The sequence below is a fragment of the Pteropus alecto genome, unplaced genomic scaffold, assembly GCF_000325575.1.
Source record: "Pteropus alecto unplaced genomic scaffold, ASM32557v1 scaffold338, whole genome shotgun sequence".
Classification (NCBI taxonomy): domain Eukaryota; kingdom Metazoa; phylum Chordata; class Mammalia; order Chiroptera; family Pteropodidae; genus Pteropus; species Pteropus alecto.
The window spans coordinates 3,296,748-3,316,510 of record NW_006441995.1 but is presented as its reverse complement, the minus strand read 5'-3'; the positions used below and the strand labels follow the sequence as shown (position 1 = coordinate 3,316,510).

General features: G+C 34.4%; 2 protein-coding genes across 6 annotated transcripts in view; both read left to right on the top strand.

Annotated features, from left to right (window-relative positions):
• PRKAA1 (protein kinase AMP-activated catalytic subunit alpha 1) overlaps positions 1–13,619 on the top strand; it is a 28,624-nt gene extending 15,005 nt beyond the window's left edge. For all 3 annotated transcript variants that reach the window (XM_006919508.3, XM_015595326.2, XM_025052153.1), the window contains 7 exons: positions 351–444; positions 3,715–3,859; positions 5,035–5,122; positions 6,128–6,352; positions 7,635–8,121; positions 8,242–8,368; positions 10,735–13,619. In XM_006919508.3, the coding sequence (XP_006919570.1) occupies positions 351–444; positions 3,715–3,859; positions 5,035–5,122; positions 6,128–6,352; positions 7,635–8,121; positions 8,242–8,368; positions 10,735–10,979 (1,411 nt within the window). In that variant the 3' untranslated portion in view covers positions 10,980–13,619. The remainder of the gene's footprint in view (positions 1–350; positions 445–3,714; positions 3,860–5,034; positions 5,123–6,127; positions 6,353–7,634; positions 8,122–8,241; positions 8,369–10,734) is intronic.
• A 3,482-nt stretch (positions 13,620–17,101) lies between these two features.
• TTC33 (tetratricopeptide repeat domain 33) overlaps positions 17,102–19,763 on the top strand; it is a 36,212-nt gene continuing 33,550 nt past the window's right edge. The window contains exon 1 of one of the 3 annotated variants that reach the window (XM_015595329.2): positions 17,102–17,217. The gene's annotated coding sequence lies outside the window, so the exon portion shown is untranslated. Of the gene's footprint in view, positions 17,218–17,238; positions 17,367–18,838; positions 18,917–19,763 lie in introns of those variants that run through there. The other 2 variants (XM_006919507.3, XM_025052157.1) reach the window with 2 other exon arrangements.

Genomic DNA, 19,763 nt, shown 5'->3' with positions numbered 1-19,763 from the left:
CTTCTTTGTAGATAATGGCACAGTTTACTTCCTTACTTCCATTAGGCTATGCTCAGATATTACTGTATCAGAGAGGCCTTCCTTGAACACCCCATATGAAAGATTCCCATTAGTTTGCTTAATTTCTCTTCATAGCATGTTCTACCACCTGAGATACTGCTTATTTATTTAACGTTTGTTTTCCTGGCTCCTAGAACATGAACTCCAGGAGGGCAGAGAAGTTCTGTTTCCTGTACTTTTCTCAGCTCCTAGCACAGTACCTGGAATGTTATAGGTACTCAGTAAATATTTATTGAATGAATGGATATATACATGTTTTAATATTGGTAGATAATGTTTTCTCTCACCAGGTACCAGGTCATCAGTACACCATCTGATATTTTCATGGTGATGGAATATGTCTCAGGAGGAGAGCTATTTGATTATATCTGTAAAAATGGAAGGGTAAGCAGTTCTGATTTAATCCTGTATCTATTTTGTAACTCACCTTATCCCTTAAAAGGTCCATTTAATAACCAGTTCCCTTAGTCATTATTTGTGTAGAATCATAGATTATTTAGAGCTAGTAAGGGCCTTAAAGATTATCTCCTTAGCCTACTTACACAGATGTGTTAACTGAGACTCACAGTTTATAAATTTGCTCAAGGTCACATGGTTTTTTAATGACAGAACTGGATTGGGACCCCAGAACTCATGATCCTCAGACTCAATGCTTTGGGGGGGGTCATACAAATACTTTTAATATATATCTTAAAGTATATATTTAATCCTAACAAAATATATTATTTAATACTTGAAGATCTAGGCCTTGCTAGTCAACCCTAGCTACATTTAAATTGCATTCATTTTTTTTTTGGTTTCAGAAATCTGATGTACTTGAAGTAGTAAGAACAGCCTCCATTAAGGAGGTAGGAATTAGACTTAAAGAATTTAGAGTTGGAAGGAACTTTAGAAGACATTTTGAACAGTATCTTAAGTTACAGATACAAAAACCAAACACTGCTCCCTGCCCATACTTTTTCTCATCCAGGTTATATGGTATGCAAAAACTTCTTTCTGGAAGAGCCATATCTAGCACTGAGAATTCAATTTTTTCCCTTCTCAATCTAAAGTTATTTATATCATTCATCTGTTCTATACAGCATATGTTTACTTTCATCAAAATCAAATTCATTAATCAATTTTGATTTTGCCATTTCTTAACATGGTTCATTTAAATTTCAGGTATTCATTCTACCTCTCTAGTCACTGTAGCCTGTAGCCGCCCCCCCCTTCCCCCCGTCCTGCCTGGAAAAATGGAAACAGGCACAAGTTGAATTGGTATCTTGTTTTCTTACCTTTTCTCTTCTGTTTTTCATTTCTTGGTCAGTTTGCTTTACATTAGAGGATTTTTTTTGTTTTCACCTATTGCATATTAAAATTTCAGCTGTCATATTTTCTATTTCAAAGATCTCTTGTTTTCTGAATTCTTTAAACAGCTTATTTTTGCTTCACAGATGTAATAATTATATCTGTCTGAAGATGACAAATTAGTTTAAAAAGTTTTTCTTCTGTTCCCTGCATCATTTCTGTACCTTCTGTGTGTTCTCTGCTCCATTTTTTTTTTTTTTTTAATTTTCTGTTCATTTTATTGGTCTTTGTCTTTTGTGCATTGGCCCTTCCTCGGATGTCTAGTTATTCTTGGTTTGTCCACTCATTTGAGAGTGAGGTACTAAATGCCAAGCTCATGTGCATGGAACTCAGTGGTTGATTAGATCCCCATAGCTTGATTAGGCAGGGACTTGTCCACTTTATTAGGGTACACCAAATGTCAGTAATTACACATATCTTTCTTTGCATCAGATAGTTGCTCCAGAAGAAACTTTCCAATTTCCTTGAGGGTATCAGCGTAGCTGCCAGTACTTGGAAGCTGAATGGAGAAGCCTGCAAGCGTCACTAGTTAGTATACTGACTTTCATTGAGTCCCTATGTTTTCCTTCGGGTTCCTCATCCCTACTTTGGTGTCCTTGAGGACAGAGCAGAGTCAGCCTTTAAAGAGTAAATCATCAGTCTTATTCCCCAATAGGGGTGAGTTTAAAACTTTTTCAACCAATTATTCTGTTTTCAGCCTACCTCTTCTGAATTACCATCAGAAATTCCTAATGCTTCCAAATTCCTAATGCTTCCAGTTTGAGTCGTTCCAGGGTTCTGTTTGTAGAAGAGTTCATTATTGGTTTCCATCCCTATAGGCTTAGGTGTCAGCTTCCTCTGGTTGGCGAAGTCTTTATCACTGTTCATCCACTCTCCAGCTTGGTGACTCCTCTTGATTACAGCTGCCTTCTCTCTTGCTCTTTCTGTTGTTATATGCTAATGTCACTTTGGTGATATTTCAAGGAGGTAGACAAAAGGTTCAGTCTGCCATTTTTAACTGGAAATATGCTTTGACTTTTCTAATCTTCCTTTGTAGATATCCCTTCCTTCATCCTTTGTACTGTATTTATTATTAATATAGTATAATCTTCATTTTTGTAGTCTATCTAGTTATTTTACCTCTTTTATTTAATCAATTGTTTTCTTCTCTTCCACATTTAGAACACATTCTTTTTTTTTCATTTAGTATATCTGATATAAAGCTGTATTAAAAAATGAACCTACATTTCTTCTAGAAATAAAGGTGTTAGGTTGCTAATGTATTAGTATTTTTTTTAGAGGAAGGGTATCTCATAGTACTTTGATGGTTTTTATCTTGCTTTCAAAAAAATTATTATTTCATCTTTTCTCCCAGATTACCCATGTCATTTAAAGTATAAGAATCTGGTTTTAGAATGCTAATTTGTGTCCTGTTTTAGAGAATTGCTTGTTAGAGTCCTTTGCCTAGAGGATCAATAGCTTATTTATTAAATATGACTTCTTGAGAGTAGGCATGTCCAAGTAATGATTATAATTTATGAAAACATAAGAAAATGTGGATAAACGGAAAGAAATTTTTAAAGAATATTTTAAAAGTTGCAGCGTAATATATAATTTTTTCAGTAAGCGGATTAAAGATAAAATGCTTATTTTATAAAATCAATGAATTAAGGTTTTTCTTTAAAATTAAAATTTTAACATCTTTTATTTCAGGACATATAATCAGACGATTGCTTGCTAATTCATTAACAATGCTTAAATGTTACTTCCTCATAGTTTAAAATAGTATCACTACCACAACATAACTCTGTGCCTTTATCCTGCTTTATTGTTTTTTAATTCATTATCATTCATTGGTGTTATATTTGTTTATTGTTTATTTTTGTCAACTGGATTAGGTCCTTTGTTTTATTTGTTGCTTTTTTATAAGTGTCTGAAACAGTGCATGGAATAATGAAGGTGTTCAATAAATATTTGTTAAAGGATGAAAGATTTAATGTTTTGAATTTGTAGGAGAAAACATGTTTAGTTACAAGTAGAGATTGAAACTGTTTGAAATAGCTCATGAGCTATAAAGGAAAGCAAGCTATTACATTGTAGTCATGCGAGTGATAACTTTAGAAAGTTCAGTTACTGATTTGGATTCCAAGATCCTATTAGCCTTTCTGTGTTCTGCATATATCTCCTCTGCATTTCAAAAGTATCTTATGAATGAGGTTCATTTGGAAGATTTCATGCATTTTGACAGTTTTATAAATTGGAAAATTATAGGTAGAAGAAGTTTTTGAAGGACACTCCTTTAAGACGCCTCTCTATTTTTCTTAGCTGGATGAAAAAGAAAGTCGACGTCTGTTCCAACAAATCCTTTCTGGTGTGGATTACTGCCACAGGCATATGGTGGTCCACAGAGATTTGAAACCTGAAAATGTCCTGCTTGATGCACACATGAATGCAAAAATAGCTGATTTTGGTAAGGAAACTTTTATAGTTTCATATATTCATTAGGTTTAACAAACATTGTTAGTAGAATTCTTCAGATAACTTTTACTTTTATGTAACAGACTATCCCAAAGTATATCCTTACTATTCTGTTCATGAGCATATAGAAAGGAGAAAAGATAAGGAATTCTCTTTCCTTAGCTTTATATCTTTAAAATTGAGTTTCGTGACAGTAGGTAAACAATTTAAGTTGGTGGCAGTAGAGCCATCATTTGAAAGAGCCTATTACATTTAAAGAAATTAGTGACCTTATTTCCAGTGTATTCTTTTGAACAATTATGGAGCAAGAGGAGAGAGACTAGATTGAGTTATTCAAACTTGGAAAGCCAGAAGGTAAAGTATATGGGCAAGATTATTTAGGGAAAGTAAGGTAAGATATTTTAAATGAAAAATAATTTCACCTTGAGAAGAACATAATTTCAGCTTGAGGAACATTATCTGGATTGTCAAAAATGAATTTACTTTTTCTTTATTTCCTATATAAATTACCATTGACATTATTAAACCTAAGAGAAAAATGAATATCTGCAACTTTCTTTTGCTTATATGCTTATATTTTCTTATATTTTACTCAGTTTTGAATAGTGATCCAGCCAGTCCTGAGCTGTTTTTTGGTTTTGTTTTGTTTTGTTTTAGGTGACCGACTAAATTATTTGACTTCCTTATTCCTTGTTATAATTATTTTTAGACAGTGCATTTTTGAAGAGACAGAGGTGTCTTTTTGGAGCACAACTAGGAGGGAACTTTCATTTTCAAAATTATTACATTTTTTTAAAGAATCAGAACAGAGGTTAAGAGAAAATTTCAATTATAATTCTTCCACTCACCAGTTCTACATTATTTATAGTAATTTCTGTATTAATAAAACTTAATCATGCCAAGTTTATTCTAGCAAGCAGAATAACCAGCAGCTTTATATATACTCATTAAACTCTAAAAATGCACTAACTTTAAATGTTGAAATAGATTACAAATTTTAGGGCATAATGACAAACTATTTGGGAACAGTAAAGACTAGGATTTTGTTGGAGCAAAGAATAAAATGATTTATCACTTTAATGCAAACTCAATTTTATTATTTAATGGAGTTTTGTTTTTATTTTTGTCCTTGGGAAATCTTGAGTGGTTGATTTTGTGCATTTTCAGGTCTTTCAAACATGATGTCAGACGGTGAATTTTTAAGAACAAGTTGTGGCTCGCCCAACTACGCTGCACCAGAAGTAATTTCAGGAAGGTAGTATTTGACCCCCACCTATACATTTATACTTGCCTTTTACTCCTAGATTTTATTAGTCTGTAGAAACTATAGTATTGAATTCTGGTGAAAAGAAAGACATTTAAGGCTTATTATTTTCTTATCCATAAAATGTTCAGTTTTAAGAATAAAGCATAAGAGATTAAGGACTCTGGAGAGGAGAACGTTGGTATGCAAGTCAATATTATGTTTAAGTACTTAGATGACAGTACTTATCTGGACCTAGATACTGGGGTCAGTGTTAAGTAAATAAAAAATGTATTGTAATTATGTATACATGCAATGGGCCATGACTGAGGTCAAATTTTCCCAATTTGGATAAAATCTTTCTGTGAGGTCTGGATGAATGGAAACTTACTTTCAAAACAATATTTACTGATCAGTTCAACAATTTATTTGAACCAATTTAAAGAAATCCTTACTCTGAAGCCAGACTTTGAATGGGTTATCTAAGTAGTCCGCACCTATTCTAGTTGGTGGCTACAGTATATTGCAAATAAGAGTTTAGAATCTTCCGTGAAGCAGTTAGCTTGGCTTCCTTCCACAGCCTAAGACCCCTTTTACCTTGGTAGGATGTCTTGGGTTATTTGGGAGAGTGGATTTAGAGTCAATCAGTAAAGAACAATCTCATTTGATGAAATGTCGTTTAATCTCTCCTCTGTAACCAAAGAACAATCGTTTTAAATTCAGTGATATGTTTGTTTGAGATTTGGCTGTATTGGTTGGAGCTCATAAGGACCATAGTAAGGAAGTAAGAACAGAATTTTAGCTATAGCCTATAATTTTAAAAATTTGACTTGTTTTCAAAGATAATACTGATAGGATTAGTATAGAATTTTTACATGTAGTACATAGCACTGATTATAGAAACCATATTCTGACTAATAATTATTTATGAAGTATCCATATTTAAAAGTTTTGATTAAAAGATTAACTCTTAAATTACTAATGATTATTTAATCCAATGGGTATTTCCTGTTACAGATTGTACGCAGGTCCAGAGGTGGATATATGGAGTAGTGGGGTTATTCTCTATGCTTTATTATGTGGAACCCTTCCATTTGATGATGATCATGTGCCAACTCTTTTTAAGAAGATATGTGATGGAATCTTTTATACCCCTCAGTATTTAAACCCTTCTGTGATTAGCCTTTTGAAACATATGCTGCAGGTGGATCCCATGAAGAGGGCCACAATTAAAGATATCAGGTAATAAAGCAATTTGGAGATTATCAGATCTAATAGTATCAATGATACAAGTCAAGTGAAAGGAAAAGTTGCAGGACAGTCTCTATAATGTAATCTGTTTTATGTTAAAAATAGCGTATAGACACATTTATTTACTTTGGCTGCTTTAGGGGGAAGATTGGTAGGAGGGAGACCTTTCACTTTTTACTTATTCATTTTTGTTTGTTTTGAAACTGTAACAGTAAACATTATTTTACTTTTTAAATTAAAAAGGAAAAGCTAATGAAAAATCAAAAGGACTCTGGTGGAGTGTTAGATTTTGTAGTGGTTCTTTAAGATTTTTTATAGTATGCTTCATATTTGTCTTTTATGTAGTCTCATTAGGATTAATACTTTTTAGTAGTAAATTTGTGTTGCTATTTGAATTCTAATCTCATGAATTAATCTATTTTCTGTTTATCTCAAAGAAATGAGAAAATTTTAATATAATCAATGACATTTTTTGTAGTAGCAGTAGTAGACATCGAATCACATATTACATTGTTGTTTTATAGGTAAAAAATTCATCAGTATTGCCAGTTTCATATGGTTCAACCAAATAGTTTAAATAAGGAAGAGTGATGGTGAAAAATCTACTTTTCAGATTTGGGCGTGCTATTTCTGATGAAGACTTAAAAAAAAAAATCACTGAAAACTTTGTTTCATCTACCATCATTGTTTCCTTCCTTTTTTTCCCACTATAAAGTTCTCTTGGTTTTATAATAGCTAGACAGCAAGGATATTTCTCTGATATGGAGAAACAAGGAAAAAAAATTAGATGTAGATCTAGAAATAATAAACAAGAAAGCATTAGGATAATGAAGAATAAGGAAAGGTTACGTGTAGAACTTAGAGCTTGATTCCTTTCCGTTTGCTCCATATGCTGTAGATTAGCTTAAAAAGAGACTGAATGTCAGGGCATGATTTTACCATCTGACAAATAATTTTCTAAAATTTATATTTTAAAATATCTAAAGGAGCGATGATTTTTCTTGTGTTTTACATATTTTTCCAATTTAAATGTAATCTAAAGTATAGATATTTCTTTTCCTGTTACTACAGCAATGCTTTCTCCCTCTTAAAATCAGAGAGAGGCTGGAGCATTTCTCCCAATATACACAATGAAATATGAGGAAGAAAAGGAAAATCTCAGCTTAAAAATTAATAATACAGTATGAATATAAATATAAGTGAATTCATATCCTAAATTCCCCAAACTGTTACTTTCATCACTGCTCCTCCTTACCCTGCCATTTTCCCTCAGGGAACATGAATGGTTCAAACAGGATCTTCCAAAATATCTCTTTCCTGAGGATCCATCATATAGTTCAACCATGATTGATGATGAAGCCTTAAAAGAAGTATGTGAAAAATTTGAGTGCTCAGAAGAGGAGGTTCTCAGCTGCCTTTATAACAGAAATCACCAGGACCCTTTAGCAGTTGCTTACCACCTCATAATAGATAACAGGAGAATAATGAATGAGGCCAAAGATTTTTACTTGGCGACAAGCCCACCCGATTCTTTTCTTGATGATCACCATTTGACTCGGCCCCATCCTGAAAGAGTACCATTTCTGGTTGCTGAAACACCAAGGGCACGCCATACCCTTGATGAATTAAATCCACAGAAATCCAAACACCAAGGTGTAAGGAAAGCAAAATGGCATTTGGGAATCAGAAGTCAAAGTCGACCAAATGATATCATGGCAGAAGTTTGTAGAGCAATTAAACAACTGGATTATGAATGGAAGGTAGGAAAGAAAGGACATTATGATTATTAACACATTTGGCAAACTTGTAGTATATAAAATGCTTTATAGAAGAATTGCTTTTGACTTTTGTTTTTTTTTTTGTCCATACCAATTTGGTAGGTTGTAAACCCATATTATTTGCGTGTTCGAAGGAAGAATCCTGTGACAAGTACATACTCCAAAATGAGTCTACAGTTATACCAAGTGGATAGTAGGACCTACTTATTGGATTTCCGTAGTATTGATGGTATGTACATCATAAAACACCATAGATGACATATTAGACTTTGTTACTTTGTTAACTCGGTCTTTTAGTCTTTGATTCTTTTGAAGCTTCTTGAATTGTTCCTAGAAACTCAATAGCAAAATAATGTAAAATGTGAAATTTTTTTGCCTTTTCAATGTCAACATTTATGAATCTGTTATTCTTGTAATCTTAAAAGTATCTTGTCCTTTTAAGATTATCTTGTAGAATCCTCAAAGCCAGATGCAGTCTGATCCTAAAGTGATAGTTTCTGCCACATTTCTGTTTTTCGATGTGGTTCATTTTGGTAAGATAAAAATGTGTTACTTAGAAATAAATACTGACTTTTAAGTTTTTTTATTAAATAATTTTTATATCTGATATTTAATTTTTTTTCATTTAAGGATTAGAGTATAGTCACTAGCTTTTAGAATTGAGTGATGCGGCACTGTAAATAGATTTGATTAGTAGCTCAATGAGATAGGAAATTATTTGCTGAGTAAGGGTTCCTGCAGGGCACTGAGAGAGAAATGTTTTGTAGGGACTTCTTGTTATTTTTCTCCTCTGAATCAGCCTTTTCCTCCTAGGCTGACACTAGAGACAATCAGAGATATGCATCTTTTATAATTTGTGTGAGAGTTAACATGATTCCAATTTAATTCTCTTTCAGTAAAGGGTATTTTATGTCCAAGATAACTATCATAATTAGCTGAAGGTGACATTGCTAACCTCAAACCTAGACTGCTAGGTTTATTTAGCTAGGTAACTATAGGTACATTTCTATTTACTGACTACCATAAATAATCATAGACAACCTGATGATTAAATCACTGAAATATTTAAAATTTTAAGTGGTCATCAAAATAATGACCCTATTGTACTGTAAGATCTTAAAATATCTTTTTGCATTTTATTAAAGAAACATTAACTATGAAGAATATTCATTTACTGTTTTAAAAGTTTCAAAATGAAAATGTATACTTAGAAAATATATCTCTCATTATGTGTAGTTTGCCAGAATAGCTCCTTCTTAATTATTTAGATTGGTTAAATTGAGGTAAATTAACTCTAGAAAGCAGACCCTTTGTTTTTGTTGGGAAAAATATCTTATATGCCAAGATTGTGTATGTGTGTGAGTGTGTGTGTATGTGTATGAATGAGTAAGCTTATAATAGACATAATAAATGGTGCAATAATCACGACATGGTTTGAAATTTACATGAATTCAGATTTCTCATGTGCATATGCTCTTAAACCTAATTTACCTTACCTGTTGGAACACATTTAATTTATAATTCAAGTAAATATTCTTTCTCTAGCCCATCATTATAAAAGGGTATAGCTTTATAAATAAAGGTTCTCTCACAAACAAAGCTTTTAATTTGGTAAACGTTAATGACAGTTCTTCATTGCCCAAATCAATTGAGTTGAGGTATGTTGCTATTTTTATTCCTATAAGATTGTATGGCATTATTAGGTAAGATTCGCCTATGAATTTTTTTGTCATCTTTGTAAACTCATAGATAGTATCTACATAGTATCAGAAAGATACAGGTTTGACCTGTGATAAGCTGGCCAAAACTGTTTGTCTGCTTATCTTTATGACCAAGTGGTATTTATCTGCTAACAAATACTAAATGTAGTCTGAGATATGGAATGGATTTTATTTTTCTCATTGTATTTGGATCGGATTCTCAACCTTAGGTTTATTAGCACCTGAGTTTAGCAATGGAATGACTATTTATTGCTTTTGTATTGTGTTCCCAACTTTAGTTTTTCCTTGATTTTTTTCATTTCCCTGATTTTGTTCATTTCGTTCACTGTTGCTCTTTTATGAGATCTTAAATCAAATATTGAAGAGAAAGTGGGTGAGCGAAAAGCACTGAGATGGGAGGAGACTTGGGTTCTAGATTTACATTTCTGTTCACTTGTTACTTATTGCAAATCCCTTAACTTTTGGGAGTTTATGTTTTATTGATAAAACAAAGAGCTGGATGAAATGATTTCCAAGATTCCTTCCAAATTTTAAGTGCATTTCTATAATTTTAATATAGAAAGATTAATTCTTATTGCTAGAGAATGTTTCTTAAGCCCCACATTATTAGTTTATTGGGCTCTTAATTTTGGAATGTAAAATTGATTTGTAGCTACATACTATATCTAATCTTGATTAGCCATCAGAATACATGCTGTGTATAAAAGTGAGTAATTTAACACCTATGCTTTGCCTCTATTTGAGAAGGTATTCAAAATAGACATGCTCTTAATAGCTGGTCAGTGATCACGCTCAAAGAAGAAAATTAAATATTATTAAAAATTTGGGGGGTGTGTGTAATGGATTATAATTAGTTGAAATTTTTTTTACCCAGATGAAATTACTGAAGCCAAATCAGGGACTGCTACACCACAGAGATCGGGATCGGTTAGTAACTATCGATCTTGCCAAAGGAACGATTCAGATGCTGAGGCTCAAGGAAAATCCTCAGAAGCTTCTCTTACCTCATCTGTGACCTCACTTGACTCTTCTCCTATTGACTTAACTCCAAGACCTGGAAGTCACACAATAGAATTTTTTGAGATGTGTGCAAATCTAATTAAAATTCTTGCACAGTAAACCTAAAACTGCTTATTTCTTTGATAGCAATAAGCATGCATAATAAATCATAGCCAAATGCTTCCATTTATAATCAAGTTATACATAATTATAACTGAGGTTTGGCCTTCTGGAATGCATTTTGCACAGGGATTGGAACATGATTAATAGTGAAAAGCCTAATGTGCAAAAATGAATTAAGAGAATTTTGTCGTTCATTGTTCAGTAAGTATATAGCATAACATAATATACACAGTGAATTATAGGTCTCTCAGGCTCACTTGGTTTTTGGCTATTTTATATTTAGTGTACACAGGGCTTTGTAGAATATTAATTTACCATAAAGGCCTTCATATATTATTACATGTTGATGTGTTATATATTTGCTTCATAAATTTATTCATTAAATATTTGCCTAGAACCCCCAGAGAACTTTATAGATGAATTATTTTCTGGGTTCCTTAACTTCTTAAATAGCAAGTGTCTTCCAACTGTAGGGACGGTCTGGATGACTCTTCCATATCTCCCTCTTAATATTCTATAGTATATGATAGGTCACATCAAAAATAGTAGACACATGAAAATTTTTCCTTTAGCTTGGTTAAGTCTAAAACACACGGAACTAATAAATTCAGATACTCTAGGAACTAAGTTTTAATTTTAACAATTTGTCCCAATACATTCTGTATAAAATTGCTCTTTTTGTCACAAGACCTGAGTTACATATACTGTAAATAAATCATGTTGTTTTTGCCAATCTCACAAATTTCTCTCCTTATCATGTCAGTCAGTATTGAATGTATGCAGACACTTCTTGTCATTCGATTACGTATCTTTTAAATCGATTCAGTGCACGGAAAGAACATCTCTTACAAACTTTAAAAGTTCAGATGAGTTCTTCTCCCAAATTTTATCAAACATTTTTAAAAACAAAAATTGAAAGCTATAGGGTATATACATGTGTATCTACCAGTTGGATTCAACACTTGTTAACATTTTGCCATATTTGCTTTATATCTATATATGCATATACAGTTATACACGTATAAACATATATCTGAACCGTTTGGATGTTGCAGACATACTCATCACTGCTCAACACTTCAAGCATGTCCTAAAAATAATATTTTTCCTGAAAAAACAATCGTATTATAAAATTAATAATTCCATAATGTCATCTAATCATGTGTATTTAGTTTTCCCCAGTCGTTCTCCAGGTTTCTTTTATAGCTGGTTATTTCAAACCAGATCCAGTTAAAATTGCATTTGGTTATGTTTCCTTAGTCAGGTATGACATTATTTTGATAAATACGGAACAGACTGGTTAGTTCTTGTAAATAGTCACAATTGTTTTTGGATTTTAATTACTTTTAAAAGTAGCATTATGGGAACCTCCTAAAAATGTTTAATCTTCCTAAGATTTGATTTATATTTTCGTTTTCTTGCTCTTAGTAATAGCATTACATAATACGTGTAAATGAAGATTTAAAGTCACCTCAGATAAAATTGGTATTGTATATGCTAAAAAAATAAGTATTACCCATATTTGCCTTACATTATTTTAACTTCAAGAAATTGATTTTTTTGGTATTAATCATTTTTCCATTGCGACAGAGCTATCCTTTTTTGTCTTTTCAGACTTTATTAATGTAGGGTTGTTTTTGGCAAATACAGTGTGCACCTGTATAATTAGGTAATGATGTACTCAAATGTCGTGATAGCTTGCATAGTTACTATAGCTGTAGATTTGGCTCCAGAACCCCAAGAAACATGCACTGAATTCAAAAGAAAAATCTTGGCTTCTTTTTGTCCAGGGCTTGTTCTATTCAATTAAGAATCTGAAAGCTGTATAAAGTAAGAGGAGTTCCATTTAAATATAAGTTCAAAACTGTATTTATAACTTGTATGTGGCCCTCTGTTTTGAAGATGTTTATTTTACATAGGCTCTCTAAGTGCAGCATTATTCCTGATGTTAAGAACAGGAGACTGTATTTTTAAAGTTAAAAATTTGTATATAGAACTAAGACTTATAATGTCTCTATAAGCTGTTGTGGGGATGGGGGGAACAAAAAGAACCAATTAAATAGGACCTTCTAAAAATTGTTAATTTTGTAAACTGCTTCTTTTTAAGTTATTGTGATTCCTTTTAGTTACTGAGTTTTATTTTGAAGATATTTAAATATTGCACTTGTACAAATAGTATAATAAATGCACAGACTATTGCAGTAAATTCTTTTTTAAGCTGGGATATTTGAAATGACAACTTTTGGTTGAGTATGTCAAGGTTGCATCAGAATTTTCAAAAATTCATTGTAGTTTGCAAATTCTTACTAATTGAAGATGTAAGGGAGTCAATACAAATGATTTTTAATCTTTTTTTATTTTTTCAGCAATTTATATTTTTTGTGTTTTTATGCAACCATATTTTTACTTTGTCTTGACAACTGAAAGATGTATAAGGTTTTTGCCAGAAATGTACTGTATACATAGTTTTAAATATAACAGATTTTACTGATATGTAAAAATTTTGCCATGAAAATAAATGATTTCTCACTGAGAGGAACTTTTCTACCAGGTTGGGGGATATGGGAGCTTAATATATCATATCTAATTTAAAATAATTTCACTGAAATAAACTCCATTGCTTTTACTTTGATTATATTTTCTCTTGCGATGCTTTGTAGTTTTTCAGAGTTTTAAATGATTTTATACAAAAATCTCATACCCTCACCTCCACCCTTTTGACCTTGTAGTGATACCATTCACACTGAATTAATGCTTTGTGGACTGTGGCTAGATGTGGAACTCCATGCATCTATGCTCTGACTGGCACCTTTGAAATGAAAGAAAAATGTGTTTAAATCTTTTCCCTATCTCCCCCATTTACAACAGAAATCTCATTTTCTTTGTGAGTTCTCCTGACCAAATGAATGAAATTCCACACACAACATAACTGGTAAATTGGTAGTAGGGTCGAAATCAATCTTTGTGGTACACTATTCTGAGACATGTTTATGTTTGTTTTGAATGGAGTATATTTATAAAAGTTAAAATACATGGATATAGTAAATGAGTAATAAAGAATAACATCATTTTTCATCTGTTACAATGTGCTTAACTTTTTTAACCACTGGGGAAACTAAATGAAAAAAAAAAAACAACCAAACAATTGTTTATAGTTGACCATCTGTGCACCTTTTTAATCCATTTCTCGATTGCCCAGAGAATACTCGGTGGCGGCAGCGGCTGCAGCATTTACCCCGAGATAACTCACAGATTACAGTCCTAACCTTACCTCTAAATTTTGCCACAAAATATCTTGCTCTCATTATGATTTTAGTATCGATAATCTTTGGAAACAAATGACATCATTCTATTTATAGCATTCTGTTTTTAGTAGTGGTATTTGCATTTACAAAATATAGTAATTCGTGATCGCTGAAAATGTTAAATCCTAGATGTTCCACTTTGTGTTGCTCTATGCTTTGAACTTTACCATACTGATCATCATATACATTTCTGTTACATTAGGATTAGAGACAAATTCTGTTTAGAAATAACTCCAAGAACAGTTTTTATATTTTATTTTCACATTGAAAACCAGTCAGATTTGCTTCAGCCTCAAAGAGCATTGTTTATGTAAAATTAAATTAACATTGGCAGCGAGCTGCACTTTTTTTCTAAATGGGAAATGGGTTAAATAATGTGCCTAAATATAAAATATAGTGCCTGAACAAATTTAACACTCAAATATTGTGATTTTTGTCTCAAACTAGTTTTTATTTCATCTTAAAAATCAACCACCTAAACAATATTAATATATATATGATAAAAGCCAAAGCAGCTACCTTGTATCACTGGCTGCTAACATTGGATTTGGTTAGAATTCCACTAGTGTTAGAATTCAAATAGTATATCTTGTATGCAATGTGGCATTGTTAGGCAGGGTTTGTGCTAGATTACTGGCATTCTATATCTTTAAAATAGCTTGCTAAGTGTCACAAAACAATACTAAAAGACTATTATGAACAGCACATAGAGTTGTTCTTTTAGGGAACTTATAAATTATTTTAGGTATTTAACCTGACAGTACACAATTGTACAAGAAATTATCTTGTTTGAAAATCAGGACTGAACTGTTCTATTTATTGTGAATGTCAATAAATGTCAACTAAAGTAGCCTTTATCAGAGGAGTGGATTAAGATGATTTGAGAGATTTAGAAAAGACCCTTCAAGCACCATTTAATTATTCTGCAAACTATCCCCTCAGCTGGTTACTATGAATCAAGTACTACAAATATGACCATAAGGCACAAATCTTGCTCTAAATGTCTTGTTAGGGATATATATTTTAAAGACTTTGTAGGTATATATAGAAAAATGCACAAACCATAGATTTGGCTCAAATATTCAGTTATAGGTTTGTAGTGAACATGGCCATGTAAACCTCTACTCAGTTTAAGAAATATTGCCACCATCTTAGTGTCTTTTGTAAGCAACACAGAACAACCTGGTACAGTGTGGGAAGAGAACTACACAAGACTGAATGTCAGGAGTAGGGATCATAGGAGGCCATCTTGGAGACTGGCTACCACAATCATGCACTGATTATTTTGAAAATACTGGTTTGCGTATGCAGCTCTTAATATGTTGATACATTTAATCCAACAACAAATAAAAATCATATCTGATGTTACAACTAATATCCTCAAAAGTATGGAAGTATTGGGAAGCTGTCAAGATCATTATGGCAAATATATTTTCCTAAATGACAATTTCTACTTTAATCATTGAATTTTATCATTGGCAACACTATCAGTTGCTTACTTGAGGTAACAGGCTCCCTTTGTTCCTTTTTAAGAACAGACCTGTCTAATACTCAAGCCTGAATAACCAGCTGGTCTGTCAGTCGTTCTAAGTACAAGTTGTATTCCACAAAGAAAGTACCTACTTTAGTTCATGATGCGATCTAACAAGTGCTTTCACTTGAGACATCATACCTCAGTATATAGCAGAAGTACTTAGTACTACTCCCATTTTGTCATACAGAATGGTCATTTTAATAAAATTTTTACTGCTTTATCAAGGACATTCTTGAGTGATTGCATTTTTTTTTCCTACTTGGAGTGTGTGGTGGTGAACAATACAGTGACTAGTAGAGTTTATATTGCCTTGATTCCTGCCGAAGTGCCAGCAGTTTTACCCACTATTGCTTTTCCACTATCAGTGCAAATGTCAACGTTGCGAAAAAGGCAAATGATGTCTTCAAATTAGTGTTAAAATAGTTCTGACTTTCAAAGGGTCTCAGCGACCCTTGGGGGTCTGAGGATCATCTTTGGAGAATCAGTGGTTAAGGGGATAGGGGTGGTGGAACGATTTTTCTTCCAGGAACATTTGGCAATGTCTGAAGACATTTTTGGTGGTCACAACTGGCAGTGGTTGTAGTGGATGCTAATGGCATTTAGTGGGTAGAGACCAGAGATGTTGCCAAACATCCTACAGTGCACAGGATAGCCCTTCTTTCCCCAACAAAGAATTATCCAGTTTGAAATGTTATAGTGCTGAGAGAGCGAGCCAGCGCCTGGTCCACAAAAATGGCCCCGCTTTTGCACAAGATAGCTACAATGATAAATTAACAACTTTAATTTTTCAATTTCCTAAACACTTCCCTGTGTTACTTTTCCTCACTTGTTTTCAAGCCACGAACCACAGTTTTTTCAGGCAACTTACTTGTATTTTCTGACTGGGAAGCCCACAGTTCAGCCACCGCCCTCTCTGATCTGACCCCCAAGCCCTTTTTCAATGAGTTTTCTCTCTGTCCTCTGTGTGTGGCCGGCCTCATCAGCTAGGGTGGAAAGTGCTTTAGGGCAGAGTCACATCTTAGTGTTCTGAAATTCCCGCAAATCATTTTCCCCACGCCTGGCCGGCTTTACCTGCTGGGACCCGTAGTTTGGCGGGACCCGCGTCTCTTGGAGCGCACCTCAGCCTGCGCGGGCGCAGTTCCCCGCACTGCCTCGCTGCGCGCACCCGCGCACTCTTGCAGCTAGAGGGAGCGCCTTGCCCGAGTGGCCAGGACTACAACTCCCAGAGGGTAACGGGGTAGGGGTGGCCGCAGTGGCTTTTGGGATTTGTGGTCCAGGGGAAGGAATCGGCGGATAAGAAAGCCTCTGAGTGTCGCCTCTTCTCTCACCTTTTCTCTGGAACTTTCTGACGCTCCAGGTCATCCAACTGCATATCTTGGGAGACCAGGCACCGAAGGTAGGCCGGTCCGAGGTCAGGCATGATGATTTCCGCTTCCGGTGTTCAAAGGGCAAGCGGGATGTAAACACCGGGCCAGGGTAGTGGTCATCAGGTAACAGGGGCTACCCGATTCGTGGTGGAAACCGGAGGAAAAGCAGGAAAAGGAGGTGAGTAGGTCTTGTGGTTAGGGGAGAAAAGAACTTCATAAGTTGGAGGTGAAACTTAATGGGGCTGTGGCAAAGCCAGGACACTCAGGTTGGTTTTTAGATACTAGCAAGTCCAGGGGTGGGCCCTCCCTTGCAGTGATGCCCTGGGTGGCTTCAGAGATTTCTAGACTGTTCTTGGGGCTTCGACCTTCCCTCAGCAATGAGAGGAGCGGAACAGAGCTAGATTTCCACCTCGCTGTAGACGGTCTCTGCGGATGAGGGCGGGGCTCGTGAACTCCAGGGTGAGGGTCAAGCCTGCTTTTCTGAACTTCGTTTAGTTCAGCGGTCCCCAACATTTTTTAGAACCAGGGAGAATTTAATGTCTGATGATCTGAGGTGGAGCTGAGGAGGCGATGTTAGCGTTGGGGAGAGGCTGCAAATACAGATGAAGCTTGCTCCCGTGGCTCATCTCCTGCTGTGCTGCTTGGGTCCTAACAGGCCTTTGGCGGTATGAATCTGTGGCCAGGGGACCCCTGGCATAGTTCGCAGTTTTTTATTGTTGAAAACGAAGAGAAGTTGCTAATACTGGTTTCCCTCAGAGAAACATTTTCGGAGAAATAGTTTCTTGAATTCCTCACCTCTGCATACATCCCTGTACCCAGAAGGTCTCTGTTTTGATTTTCTGAAGATCATGTAAATTCAGTGGTTTCTTGCCTTGGGTGCTGTATCCTCCGACACAGTGAAGACAAGCATTCTCTGGCTTGCTGCTGGGTAAAATGTCAAGCAGTCAACTGCAATTGAGCGCCTACTATAGGCATAATGTACCAGCAAAAGAATTTAGAATAATACGTCATTGTTTAGAATTTTCATGGCATTTATTAACTGTAATTCTGCATAAAATCAGTTTGTTGTTTTATGAGTTTAACGTGAAACCCATATGATTTACCAATATGATTTTTTTATCCTTGTGAAAAACGTAAAGGTTAAGATGTTGGCATCTTGTGCATCTAACTGCAGATTCAAGAAAGTCTTCTTTATAAGAAGTTTCAATTTAATGTTCAAATAGCTTTAGAGAAACAATGAACTCATACTATTTAAGTACCCGAATCAACACAGAGCGTTAATTTTCCAAGGCAGAAAGTGTGTTGCAGATGTTATCAGACTCACCCTTTTTTTTTTTTTTAAAGCCTGGCTAATTTTTATTTTTCAAAATTTATAGCCTCCACCGAGCCTCAAGTGTTTCTTCTTTGACATCATGGCATTCTTTGTTCGCCCTCTTATAGCACTTTTCCTGTACTGTAATTGACTATGCTCTTGTGGTCTCCAGACCATTTTGAAGAAAATATAAAACTGTACTAATGGCCTTGGTAACAGATTCATGCTTTTTAACCTCAGTGGACCCTTGATACTGTTTGGTGTCTTTACTCATCTCTTCTTGTTGCTTTTCCTTTTCTCCACAGTGATTATTTCATAACTTTTTAATTCTTTTCATGTCTCAGGTCTATTTCTTTTCCCTTTACTTGGAGCAGATGACTAGCCTCCTGTTGTTCTGAGGAATGTGAAGCTTGGGGGTATGAAATTTGTCATTTTCTTTTTGCTTCACTCCTGACCTTGCCTGTACTTTTCATTCAATATTAGCTCTTGTCTGAGAGAAATGTATTGTTGTCCTTCTCTTTAAGGCTAAACCTGTCGATTGCTAGTAGTCACCAGGCCTTTTATACTCCTAAACCTCATTCTTTCCTGACTTTCACAGCTTTTGATCTCTAGAAGATTTTAAGGGATTTGTGGAGGAGAATGGCAGAAACACCTGAGGCAGGTGATGTGGCTTTTTGATACATGGTTGAGAATCACCATCTGGGGCATTGATCTATATCTGTCTTCAGCATTTATAACAGCAGTTTGGGTTGGAAGATGGGGATGGTAATGGGAGTCTGAATGACCTATTAATTTTTAAAAAATACATGTGTGTCTGTCCTTTTTTTCTTTCTTTTCCACCCTAAACCCTGCTCCCAATAATCTACAGACTTGACCAATGAGTCATAATGTAATTTGCCTTTAGTAAACGCCATGTATTTATCTGTATTAATAGGATTCCCATTAATATGGTGCCTCACATTGATGATTTAGAAACAAAGTTCCATTTGGAAACTTGAAACCAAAAAACTTAATTATCCTCATTCTTGTCACCTTTAGGGACAGTCATAACTACAAGACTTCTTTCTTATCTTCAGTTACCCTGATAGCCTGTGAGATTTTCCTATGATCCATTGTCTCACGTTGTCCTCTCTCTACACCTCTGGACTTCTGTTCCATAGTAATCACATTTCCATTTTCAGCCATTCTTGGTTCTTCCCCAAGTAACTTGTTACCTTAAAACAGAGGAATCTCATTCTCTCATATTATAATGAGTCTGGGGAA